At 45.1% G+C, this 12,852-nt stretch overlaps 1 protein-coding gene across 2 annotated transcripts in view; it reads right to left on the bottom strand.

Moving 5' to 3' along the window:
* Window positions 1-12,005, bottom strand: part of ANO4 (anoctamin 4) — a 439,919-nt gene extending 427,914 nt beyond the window's left edge. For both annotated transcript variants that reach the window (XM_055118276.1, XM_055118277.1), the window contains exon 1: window positions 11,882-12,005. In XM_055118276.1, coding sequence (XP_054974251.1) covers window positions 11,882-11,984 — 103 coding nt within the window. In that variant the 5' untranslated portion in view covers window positions 11,985-12,005. The remainder of the gene's footprint in view (window positions 1-11,881) is intronic.
* Window positions 12,006-12,852: the final 847 nt, after the last annotated feature.

Genomic DNA, 12,852 nt, shown 5'->3' with positions numbered 1-12,852 from the left:
AACTCTTGAAAGGTATGTGTGATTATCCCACGACATAGACGAAGACGTAGAGGCTGCAAAATGAGGGAACATGCCCCGCCCCTGGCAGGTGACAAAGCTGGAATAGAACAACACCAGGCAGTTGTGGAGGGTCAACTCCCAGCTGGGCGGTCAAACCCTGCAGTGCTCAGGATCAAACCCCAGGCTCCCACATGCAAAACATTTACTCTAGCCTGTAATTTTTCTTTTGCCTCTGAGCCTTCACCTCTCCAGATTTGTCTCGCACCACAGAAACGGGTAAGAACTTCCCCAAAGCAGGAGGAGAGAATAATATCTCCAGTGTGGCTTCCAGCTCAGCGGCGTTCTCCCAGTCAGGTGCTGCCTCTTTGACATTTATCTGCGTTGCTAAGCACCGAGGTGCAGCAGGAAAGACACAGGCATTATCGTGTGTGTTCTGTTTTTGGAGGCTGACTGAGCGGAAATGTAACAGAAGCCACGCACATCATTTGGTCCCAAACTATGGGTGGCATATTCATAAGCTGCATGAGCTTCTGACAAAAGCAAATCAGGCTTCTCCCAACTATTGTACCCATTTCATGTCAATGTTAACCACAAAAAAAGAGAAATAGATCCAGAGAGATAGCTCAGTGGGCAGGACACAATTCCTAGCACCATATAGTCCCTGAGCACCACCAGGAGCAACCTCTGAGCAGAGTTGAAAAGTAGTCCCTGAGTACTTCCAGGTGTAGTGCAAAGCTCACCAAATATAAAATAAAAGGAAAGTTGTAGGATAGCATTGGTTTGTCCTTTCTGCCTTGCAACAGGGAGCTTGAGTTTGTTAGGTTACTCCCATCACAGTGCTCCCGAGGCACTCCCAATCCTCTGTGTTTATCTGTAACCTCTTTCTTTGTGCTCTGCCTCCCCAACCAGTCAATCACCTTTATCTCCTAATCAGACCCTGTTAACTTGTAAATATTGCTTTTCTCTTCTCCTTCTGTCCTTCGCATAGTTAATTCAGAGCAATGTCCTTTTGTATAGACACAGGAAGACCGTCAATGCTCTGCTTTTGTAACTTGAGAGTTAATTGACTTTGAATAATATTCACTTCCAGGTATAGTGCAAAACCCAGCAAATGTAAAATACAAGAAAAGTATTATGCCATGGTATGTCATTCTACTCCTGAGAGAATCCTAGCACCTACATAGAGAGATCTAAACTAAAACTTTCATTATAATATGGATAACTGGAATGTCTAATTTGGAATAGAACTAAAATACTAAATAAAATAGTATAAGAATAAGATAGGAGTTGGAGAGTTGGAGTGATGGCACAGCGGGTAGGGTGTGTTTGCCTTGCCCGCAGTCAACCCAGATTCAATTCCCAGCATCCCATATGGTCTTCCAAGCACCACCAGGAGTAATTCCTGAGTGAAGATCCATGAGTAACCCCTGTGCATTGTCAGGTGTGACCCAAAAAGCAAAAAAAAAAAAAAGGACAGGATTTAGATGTACAAAAGATTATTTAGGGGAAAATTTAGTACATTAAATGCAACATTATTTCGTTAGGATATATGAATAATTAATTAGAGAATGTATTAAATAAGATTTGGACTGGAGCGATAACACAGCGATTAGGGCATTTTCCTTGCAGGCGACCTACCCAGGTTCGATTCCCCCATCACTCTTGGAGAGCCTGGCAAGCTACCGAGAATATCCCACCTGCATGGCAGAGTCTGGCAAGCTACCCATGGCGTATTCGATATGCCAAAAACAGTGACAAGTCTCACAACAGAGACGTTACTGGTACCCACTTGAGCAAATTGATGAACAATGGGAGGACAGTGCTACAGTGCTATTAAGTATGATTTACATATAGAAGAGTAATTTTAAGAAAACAAAAATAAACTATTTCCAAACTGGTTTATTGTGTTGGGAGTGCAATGGGGAAGAGAAGAACAGTACGGGAGAAAGGAAGAGGAGATTTACTTCCAAGAGATCAACTTAGAAAAAAAAAAAGGAAGTCAGTAAGAATGAGGCATAGAAAAATAATAAGGCAAAAGGGAACAAATTAGTTTAAACAGAAGAAGCAGTCAAACACATTAGCATTGACATGCTAATGATCTAAAATTAAGAGACAATGATGTGATTTGTTATGTATTATTGAGGACAACCCACACAGTGCTCACAGTGACTGGGGTCCACTTTCAATGAGACTCAGACTTGTCCCTAAAGCTCAATGAGGGGATCCCAACGATATTACTTGCACCAGCTGGTGGTGTTGGCAGAGGTCATGGGGTGCCAGCAATGGAACCAGGGTCCCCAGCATGCAAAGCACGTATGTGAATCTATGCAATCTCCTCAGTCTATGAAAAGGAGTTTTTAAAAATACAAATCAACTAAATGGTGTCTCATGGAGAACATCTGATTCAAAAAGGGTATAGAAATGCTAAAGGCAAAAGCTACGAAAACATGCAGCAAGCAAATACGAACCGTCTGAAGCCAGAATAGCTATGTGATGACTGGATTTTAAACTGGCTTTCAGACCAACTTAACTGTTGAAGATTAAGAGGAATAAGAAAGGACATAAAGTTCTAGATTCAGTTCTTCAGGAAGATATAATATATATATAATTTATATATATGTAAAACATCTGTCTATGCCAAGGAAAATAACTTCAAAACACAAGAAGCAAAATTCAACAGAGGCAGAGGGAGGAATCGAAAGGACCAGGAGTGGGGTAATTTGCACACATTGTTGTCTTATTGGATGAGCAAACAAATTTACTAAAAATAAATTTGGGCTCATGACCTTACCTATTCCATGTAAACTCCAAAATATATTAACACAGAGTTGCTTTAAAAGTGTTATTAATGACAGGTGAGGCATGATTCATGACAAGATCCAAGTATAAAATAAAATGTCATGTAATATACTGTAGAATTCAGAGTTGAAAACATATACATAAATGAGAGTAGCACTATAGCAATGCCGTCCTGTTGTCATCATTTTGCTCGAGCAGACACCAGTAACATCTCCATTGTGAGACTTGCTGTTACTGTTTTGGGCATATTGGATACGCCACAGGGAGCTTGCCAGGCTCTGCCGTGTGGGCGGGATACTGTCGGCAGCTTGTGGGGCTCTCTGAGAGGGACAGAGGAATCAAACCCAGGTCGGCCGCGTGCAAGGCAAATGCCCTACCCGCTGTGCTATCGCTCCAGTCCCTGTGTTATCGCTCTAGTCCTATAATGAGATAGACATTTTTTTTATCTTTTAATAAAATGGCTTTAATTTTCTTATTTATATAGGTCAAAATCATATAGGATTTATTTTCTGATCATTCTATTTCCAGTTCTTAAAGTTTTGTTGGAATAAGCAATAAAAAGTAAATTTGTTATGTGCCTAAGGGCGCAGGTTGGGATGGGGAGGGAAACTGGGAACACTGGTGGAGGGAAGGTCACACCGGTGGTGTTGGAACACTAAATGCTTGAAACAACTGTATAATGAACAACTTTGTAAATCACGGTGTTTCTAATAAAAAATTAATTTTTAAAAATCCGGGCCCATGAATCACTTGGGCACCTTGTTAAAATGAAGCTCGTGGTTTGGAGCTCAGCGGCAGGCCCGGGGCTGCACCTGCCGTTGTCGTGAGCTGTAAGGGACCCTGCCCTTCCGACAGCTCCCGGGCTAGTGATGAAGCCGCTGATCTGGGAGCTGCAAGCCTGGCGGGAGAGAAACCTCCCCACACTCCGCAAAGTCCGGGCGGTCATCTTGCCCGCAGAAAGCAAAGACAAGCTTTGAAAAAGGAAAGAATGTTTTTACTAAGTCCTTTAAAGATATTTTGCTTTGGGGGCCACATCTGAAAGTGCTTAGAGGGCTGGAGCAATAGCATAGTGGGTAGGGCATTTGCCTTGCACGCGGCCAACCCGGGTTCGATTCCCAGCATCCCATATGGTCCTCTGAGCACTGCCAGGGGTGATTCCTGAGTGCAGAGCCAGGAGTAACCCCTGTGCATCGCCGGGTGTGACCCAAAAAGCAAAAAAAAAAAAAAAAAAAAAGCCAAAAGTGCTTAGAAATTGCTCCTGGCTCTGTGCTCAAGAATCACTCCTGGCAGCACTCGGGGACTATATGCGGTGCTGGGAATCAAATCAGGGCTGGCCATGAGCAAGGCGAGCACTTGACCCTTCTATTAGCTCTCTGACCCTAAAATGTACTCTGTTTTTCGTTTTTAGATTTTTGGCTTTTAGGTGAAACCCTGCTGTGCTCAGGGCTTCCTCCTGGCTCTGTATTTGGGTATCACTGCTGGCGAGGTTGAGGGAATACACGGCTTGCCAAGGATCTAAGCTGGTGCTGATAAAATGGATTTTCAACCTGCTTATACACACAGATAAAACTCAAAAATCTACCTGATGAAAGATGTGTTGCTAAACACCAGTGTGAACTGCCCTATGATTTCATTTATTACTTACACTTGTGTACTGAAAATAGCATTTAACTCATAAATTATATATTCCTTATATAGAGCAAGCGACAACCGTATTTAATTCAATAACTTGAAATTGTTTATAAAATGTTCCACAGACTCTACTAATAAATAAATGTATATTGATTTATATGTATACAATATACAATATACAGATATATGTATACATACAGACTCTACTAATAAATAAATGTATATTGATTTATATGTATACAATATACAATATACAGACATATGTATACTTATGTATCTTTGTGCTCCCTAGAAAAACATTTATACCATCCTTGTGTATATTTTGTTGGATCATTTTGTTGAATGTTTTGTTCAGATTCAAAGCCTTTTTCTCCCAATTAGGTGACATGTATCTCCTCACCTAACCTCTCTGGCCTCAGCTTGCCCCATGACACGTGACTGAAATCCATTCATTTGAAGGATGCACTTTTATCTGCACACTCCACTGCCCCTGACAGAAACCGATGCCTTGGAAGGTCTCTCTAAGACCTCTTTACAACCTCTTTGAGATTCTCCTTAAGATAAGTCAAAGAGGGCTGAAGGGATAGTACAGTGGGGCGGGCGTTTGCCTTGCATGTGGCCTACCCAGGTTTGATCCCTGGCATCCCTGGTCCCCAGAGCACCACCAGGAGTAATTCGAGTGCAGAGCCAGGAGTAGCCCCTGAGGATTGCCAGGTGTGATGCCCTCCACCCAAAAAAAAGAAAAGAAAAAAAAAGATAAAAACAAAGAGTGCAGAAAGACTTTTTCCAATCAAGAGGTTTTTTCCCTATAAAAGCAGAACTCTGTTACAACATTACAGACAATAAATATAACATAGTGATATATATATAAATAATATTACTATAAAATTTTCTAGGTTTGCATAAATTTTGTACTTGCTTTTCATGTGATCTTTGGAGCAGGTAGAATTTAAAGTAGTAGCATCCTCTGTCCTCTGCCCCCACCTTTCACGGCCCCAGACACAAGCCGGACCCCAATTCTGACCCCCCTATACCCAGCTTATGAACACAACACCTGGCTCTGTCTAATGCGCAAAAGGCACAAGACATGATTTCCAACACCTCTGGTGAGCTTCCAATTATTTTACTCACCACCTTGGCATTCTAAATGCTGTGCCGCCACTCATTATCCCAGTTTCCCTTGAATTCTACTTTCAAAAGCACAGTGATGAAAAGCCCTTTCCTGAACTCTAAGCAGAGAAAAAATAAACTGATGTTTCCTTTCTTTCATTTCCTGTTCTGTATTCTATTTTCACTTTCTCCAGATAGGGAAGAAGTGTCTTACCCTTACAATGGAAAATTCATGGAAACAGTATTGGGTTTTGTTCAGACTTCTCAAGCATAAGAGTTCCCCTGTTAGCAAAACACATGTTGAGTTAACTGGACCTGGAACTCCCTTAGTAGCTGTGCATTGTCTAAGACTATGTTCTAACAGAAAAGAATTCTGTACTACTATGAACATGTGGTTTGTTTACAGTGCTGGATATCAAACCCAGGTCTCATGCAATCAAGGCACATACTTCACCACTGAGTCACATCCCTGGCCCAGAAGGTCGTATTATCTCTGTATTTTTGTTTTTGTTTTGGAGCTACATCTGGTGGTGCTCTCGGGGTCACTCTTGATGGTGCTCAGGGGATCATAGCAGTAATGAGATCAAACTTGGGTCAGCCGAGCACAAGACAAGTGCCTAAACCTCTGCACTATGTCTTCAGCCCCGCAAGAACATGATGTTCTGAAGGTTGAGATGAAAACACTTCTTCACAGGATCAAAATGTAATTTCAATTTTTTTCCCCCAGACAGAAACTTGTGAAAATGGAAAGGGCTGAAGGTCAAAGAATAATCTATAGCTGCTCCGCTGTGGCTTCTTCATCAACAGGATCCTGATCAATGCTGCCCAGGAGCACCTGTTTTGCAAACTAACAAGTACACTCAGGACCGAGGGCGGAAAACAAGGGCATCATCAAATAGCTCTCGGGATTGACTTTGGGATAAATTGTGTGTTCCAGTGAGTTCGCATACGACTGATTTTACCACCTGACAGGGACACTTTTGCTCTACACTTGAGGTTTATTGTGTAGGGAGTTGGGGAGGGAGGTGCCAACCCCAGCTAGGCTCAAGGCTTCCTCCTAGCGCTATACTCAGGGATCAGTCTAGGTGGGCTCAGGGGAGATCCTCTGGGGTGCCAGGAATCAAACCCAGGTTGGCGGCAAGCAAGGCTGACCTGTGGTACTATCACTCCAGTCCTTGACTGCACTTTCTGAAGGATAAAAATTCTTTTCCGTGTTATTTGCCATTGAAAGATTTGCAAATAACAAGTTGAATTGGGGTTTTAAGACTGTGTCTAAGCCTCTCTACACTGTCTAGTACAGGTCACCAACCTACTCGGGGTGGAGCCTGTGCAGGAGAAATAAAGACAGGTCTCCCTCTACTCACCCCAGCTGCACGATCAAACTCTCTCACGTGGATTTGTGGACCCGACTAATTCCTCAACCTATCTGTGCCTCAATTTCTTTAAATGCTTTTGGGGTTAACACAGCCCTCCTTTCTTTTGTTGTTGTTACTACTCTGGGTCCTCCACCCAGCGGCTCACAGGGGCCACACCCAGGCCTGGTTTATTGTCTCACGGCGTGAGCTGCATCCTCAGCTGAACTACTTTCTTCAGATTGCTCTGAGATGCAGAGGAACTAATGCACCAAGAGAAGTCAGGGTTCGTGTGTGTGTCAGCAATCCCACACTGATACTCAGAACACACAACTTCGGCCAGGCCGCCATGGTCCACAGGCCTCCTGCTAAGAGGCCAGCCATGGTCTTTGTTTATTTGTGTGTTTAGATTCCACCTGGTGGTGCTTAGGGTTTACTCTGGGCTCTGTGCTCAGGGATTACTCCTGGCGGGGCTTGGGGTACCATATGGAAATCAAACCCTAGTTCTGCAGCTTGCAAAGCATGTGCCCTGGCTGCACTATATTATCTCTCCAGTCCTGGACCCTCGCCTCTTAACTGAAAGTGTGTGTGTGTGTATGTGTGTGTGTGTGTGTGTGTGTGTGTGTGTGCATGTGTGTGTGTGTGTCTGTCTGTCTGTCTGTCTGTCTTTCTGCCTCTCTGTCAATCTGTGTGTGTGCATGTGTCTGTGTGTTTGGGAGAAGAATGGTCATGAAAAAAAATGGCCACTCAGGGAAAACATTCTAGATGTGCAATAACCTGAAAAATCAATTCAAAAATCAAACACTGGGATTTGGTTTTGGGCAAAATGCTCACCCAGGTTGCATTTCTTTTTTTTTAATTTGTTTAATTTTTTTTCTAATTTTTATTGAATCACCTTGAGACAGTTGCATTTCTCAGGCAAAAAGAGGATCACGAATAGAAGGTTTCTGTTTGCTTTAAAAAAAAAAAAAAAAGACAGTGTAGAATGCAGTGGGTGTCCATCAGTCCAAAAGGCTGCCAGATCATCCGGGAAGGGAGAATGCAGCAAACACCAACCGAGGGAGTTCACAAAGAAGCAGCCACTTAAGATTAGGCAGAAGGAAGATGAGGGGAGGCAGAGTCATCAAAGCAAGGCTGGCTTGCACTGGGTTTCCTTCCTGTCTTACACAATTCGGAGAAAAATGAAAATCACAGTAAAGCTGAAAAATCACATAGATAAAGAGAGACTGGAGGGACTGGAGGGGTTGGGGTTGGGGACTTGAGGGGGGTTGGAATCTAGATCTGAATAGGACAAACTCAGAGCGGCCTTGGGGCGTTTGCACTTCCAGCTCCCTTCGCTAGAATGCTCTTCCTTTGTGCTCATAAAGGGTTAGTGCCATCCATTCTTTCATCAGGAGGTTTTTCCCTGTCTCTAACAGCTCACTATGCTCCACTCCCGGTGATACTTGAACTGGCTGTGCCCTGTGCACCTTGCGGATCCAAGGGTTCCCACCAGGGACACCCTATTGGTGCTCAGGAGTCAGCGTTGCTAGAGGATGGAACTGCCCAGCTCCATGTGCCCTACAGCCTGAGGCCCTCTGTGCTGTCTCCTGTGTGACCAAGATCAAGCCCCAGTCATTTCTCTCTAGGTCACATCAACCAGCCTTAGTTCAAGCACATGGTTATATAATGAGCTACACTTGCTTAGAAACCAAAAGCACTGAAAAGACAAGAAAAGAAAAAAAAGTAGTGAATCCAGAAGTTCAAGGCAGTAAAAAAAAATCCAGATTTTTTTCAATTGTTTCATTCAACAAAATTATTGGGAGGTACATTATGAATAGTGATTATTCCCATCTCATTTTATATTTCTAAAATCTGGGAGCCTTAGAAAGATGCTTGAAGTTTAAAAAGAGAAATAAAAAATCCATGCTAACATCGGAGAAAGAAAAAGTTCCCTGATACAGGATCAAAAAACAATTAAAAAAAAAGCCTCCTTGGAATCGAATAAGGTTGATTAGGGGGTGCTGCTAATGAAATGCATACTTCAGCTAAATTTCTCTGTCTCAGCTTAGGAACCTAAGACACATGGTCTATAGCACAACTGTTCATTCTCTTGGCAGCCCCTGTGCTAAAGATAGGTCTCAGGCATTTATTAAAAGTCAGATGAATGCAAAATTTGAACTCTCTAAATTCCAGGCAAGACACTTAGATTGTGCCCCATCATGGTAGCTAAAGCAAAATTCAATTAAATTTTCAGAGCAATAATTTGTGGAAGAGCCCATGTTCCATCAGATAATGATCTCGACAGCCTTCAGCTGGTAGAGAATATATTGAATGTGTTAAGATGTTTCCATTAACTTGTTCAGTAGGTTGAAAACCCTATGGACTAACTCATCTTTCCAGCCAAAACTTTGATCTCTACAGAGAACTGATCCATACTTTGGGACCAACCTCTTTGGGGGAGGGGAAATGGGTGTAAAGAAATGTATTTTAAATAACACAGATTTTAACACATTTATTAAAATGTACTAAAATATGTAAATGCACATTAATAAATGTACATTTTTTTATCTTACCCTATGGAGTTGTTTTATTTTTTTCTAGCTCTTTTTTTTTTAATTTTTAAAATTTTATTGAGGGGCTGGAGTGATAACACATCGGGTAGGGCGTTTGCCTTGCATGCGGCCAACCCAGGTTCGATTCCCAGCATCCCATATGGTCCCCTGAGCACCGCCAGGGGTAATTCCTGAGTGCAGAGCCAGGAGTAACCCCTGTGCATTGCCAGGTGTGACCCCAAAAAAGCAAAAAAAATAATAAAATAAAATTTTATTGAATCACGGTGAGATAGTTACAAGCTTTCATGTTTGGTTATAATCTCACAATGATCAAGCACCCATCCCTCCACCAGTGCACATTCCCCACCACCAATATTCCAGGTATACCCCCCCTTTCTCGCCCTCCCCCTGCCTCCATGGCAGACAATATTCCCCATACTCTCTTCTACTTTGGGGCATTACAGCTTGCAACACAGACACTGAGAGGTCATCATGTTTGGTCCATTATCTACTTTCAGCATGCATCTCCCATTCCAACTGGTTCCTCCAGCCATCATTTTCTTAGTGATCCCTTCTCTATTCCATCTGCCTTCTCCCCTCCGCTCATGAAGCACTCTACTCATTAAGCAGACTGCTTAATAAATGTACATTTACTAAAATCTGTTTTAGTTCCCTAGATTCTAAAGAGAAACTTCTGTAAATCTTTTTACATATATATATACACATACACTCATATATATGCCACCTTTCCATTATTTTCATTTATTTATTTTTTGGTTTTGGGGTCACAACTGACAGTGCCCAGAGATCACTCCTGACAGTACTCAGGGGGGCATAAGAGTTGCCAGGGATAGAACACGGGTCAACTGCATGCAAGGCAAGTGCCTTACTTGCTATATTATCTCTTCAGCCCCCAACCTTTCCTTTAGTGACTGAAGTATGTTAGCATTTCAAAAAGAATTTCATTTCTGACTTCATGTTCTCCACCTGGGTGCCCAATTAAGCTTTTAAGGCTTCTAGGAATTTTTAGAACTGATTATTATGTAAACCAATTACTGACAGTATCCAAGGGACAGTCGCACATAAAATCTAACAAGATGTGAAAACCAGAAGTTAGATTCCTCTGATAGGAAAGGTATTAAAAATAGCTTTCTCTCCATGAGTGTGCCTTAGACACCATCAGAATATTGAATTATGCCCAGATGGTAACCCAAGAACAGCGCCATGCATTAAATGTGTGGGGGAGGGATGGGAAGTGGGGGGGGGGAAGAAACGACATCCCCAAAAAAGACAGTCTGGATATTTTTCTTAAAATAAAATAAAAAGGACACTAATATGTCATATGTCATTTGCTCAGTGTTAGTGGTTCTTAAACATCAACCACAAATAATGAAGATCTTCTGAGTGATTAATTTAAATGGTGGGGGGGAGAGAGAGAAAGAGAGACAGAGAGAGACAGAGACAGAGACAGAGAGACAGAGAGAGACCCTAATAACCTTGGTAAAGAGAGATACCCTGGGCCTGGGGAACAGTCTCCAGGCAATATAGCAATCTTCTTCCCCATAATGTCCCTACCGAAAGGTTTTCCAGCAGTTATTTATTGCCTTCCTGTTTAAACCTCCAAGCTGGGTGAATTCTCACAGCACCAGACAGCAAGCCAGGAGAAGGGAAGAGGCGCTTTTCTGTCTATCCCGTAGGCAGCATCTCTGATTCAGGACTAGAGAACCGCTTTCCCCGCACAAACAGGAAGAAGGTTGCTTAAATGCCTCGGCTTTCCCCAGCCGAGATTCTAGCTGACTCTGAAATCTTCACTGTGCTCCCGTTTCCCTACATGAGAGTATAATTTAAAAAAAAACTGCATATATTTCTTTACACATCAAAGAAAGGGGGCATGCCTTCTGTTCCCCAGAGCTTTCATTTTCAAACTGATTTTTTTTCTTCTGCATAAAAACACATTTAGGTGCAAATTATTTTAACCTCCTAGCTTCTGTCAAAGAGATGTTCTCAGCCCTAACGTACAGAGGGAGACATGCAAGAACAGAAAAGTTGAAAGAACTTGCCCAAGGTCAGTGAGGGACAAGATAAGCGCTGACGGAAGGCAGGCAGCCCGAACTCCAAACCTGCACCCTTAGCAGAGGGCTCGGCAGCCCTTCCCCTCGGTGGGACGAAGCAAGTGGAAATTTTCTGAAACAACCGAAGCGCCCAGACACCTCCCCAATGATGGGTGCTAGGTACCACCGACTCTTTTTGCAAACTGCCTCCTTCCTCCTACCCTGCAGAAGAACGAACCCCCCCACCACTACCACCTCCACCCCCAGGGGCCCCAGACCAAGGCGGGAGGCGGCCGGTTCCCCCCACCCCGGATCCTCGGAAGCCGAACCCCAAAGTTTCTCGGGGAGGGGGGTTCTTGGACGGCTCCCGGGCCCCGCTCGCCCGCGACGGCCGGCAGTTTACCGTAAGTGGTGAGGGAGGCCATCCTGGCCCGCGTCCTGCCCAGGCTGGCCGGGGCATCGGCTCGGGCCCCCTGGACGGCCGGCGCCCGGCCCGGCGAGTGCATGCGCTCGGCTCCCGCGGCTGCCCCGCGCCCGGCTGCTGAGCATGCCCAGTGCGGCCGCCGCGATCGCCCCGGGAGGGCGCGGTGCGGGGAGCTGCGGGGCCCGGCGGGGATTGAACTCGCGGCGCCCGACGCGCGGCCGCCGAGAGGAGGGGCGAAGCCGGCAGTGGGAGGTGCTGGACGCTGGCGCGCGGCGGCTGCGGGCGCAGGGAGCGAGCAGCGAGAGAGGGGTGGGGGGGGGGGTCTGTCCGTCGATGTGGAGGCGGCGGGGGGCGGGGAAGAGGCGGGCAATCGCAGGGCCCCAGGGGTCCCGGACCTCGAGCTTTCAGGTCCCTTCCCAGGGGCGCTCCGCCGAGGAGCACAGCTGGGGTCGAGCGTCTGCCACCCGAGGGCGCACAGCCTCCTGAGGGTTTGTTTGCAGCCAAAACCCGGGGAGAGTTGCGTTATTAAGAAATATATCCTGGAGACTGGCGTTATCAATAACGTCCTGGGCCCCCTAATCCCGAGCTCTTCACTCACGGCCGTTTGGCTCTGTCCCAAACATCGTCCCGCCTCCATCACTCCTGCATCTGTCTGGCCTCAGGGCTTGTGACAGAGCGTCCTCTCCGACTCTCATCACCCCGCGCCTCGATCAGAAGGTGGACTCAAGTTTTTGGAGGGTTCTGGTTTCGTTGGGTTTTTCTTTCTTTGGGTGCCGGGGGTCCTCTCCTGGCTCTGCGCTCAGCCATCTCCTGGTCTGCGCTCAGCCATCTCCTGGCTCTGCGCTCAGGGATCACTCCTGGCGATGCTCTGGGATGCCGGGGACCGAACCCGGGTCCGCTCGGTGCCAGGCAAGCGCCCTGCCGGCTGTTCTACCATACCATAGCTCTGG

This window comes from Sorex araneus, chromosome 10 (assembly GCF_027595985.1).
Source record: "Sorex araneus isolate mSorAra2 chromosome 10, mSorAra2.pri, whole genome shotgun sequence".
Classification (NCBI taxonomy): domain Eukaryota; kingdom Metazoa; phylum Chordata; class Mammalia; order Eulipotyphla; family Soricidae; genus Sorex; species Sorex araneus.
Note: the sequence above shows the minus strand (reverse complement) of the source record. Positions and strands in the feature narration are given on the sequence as shown.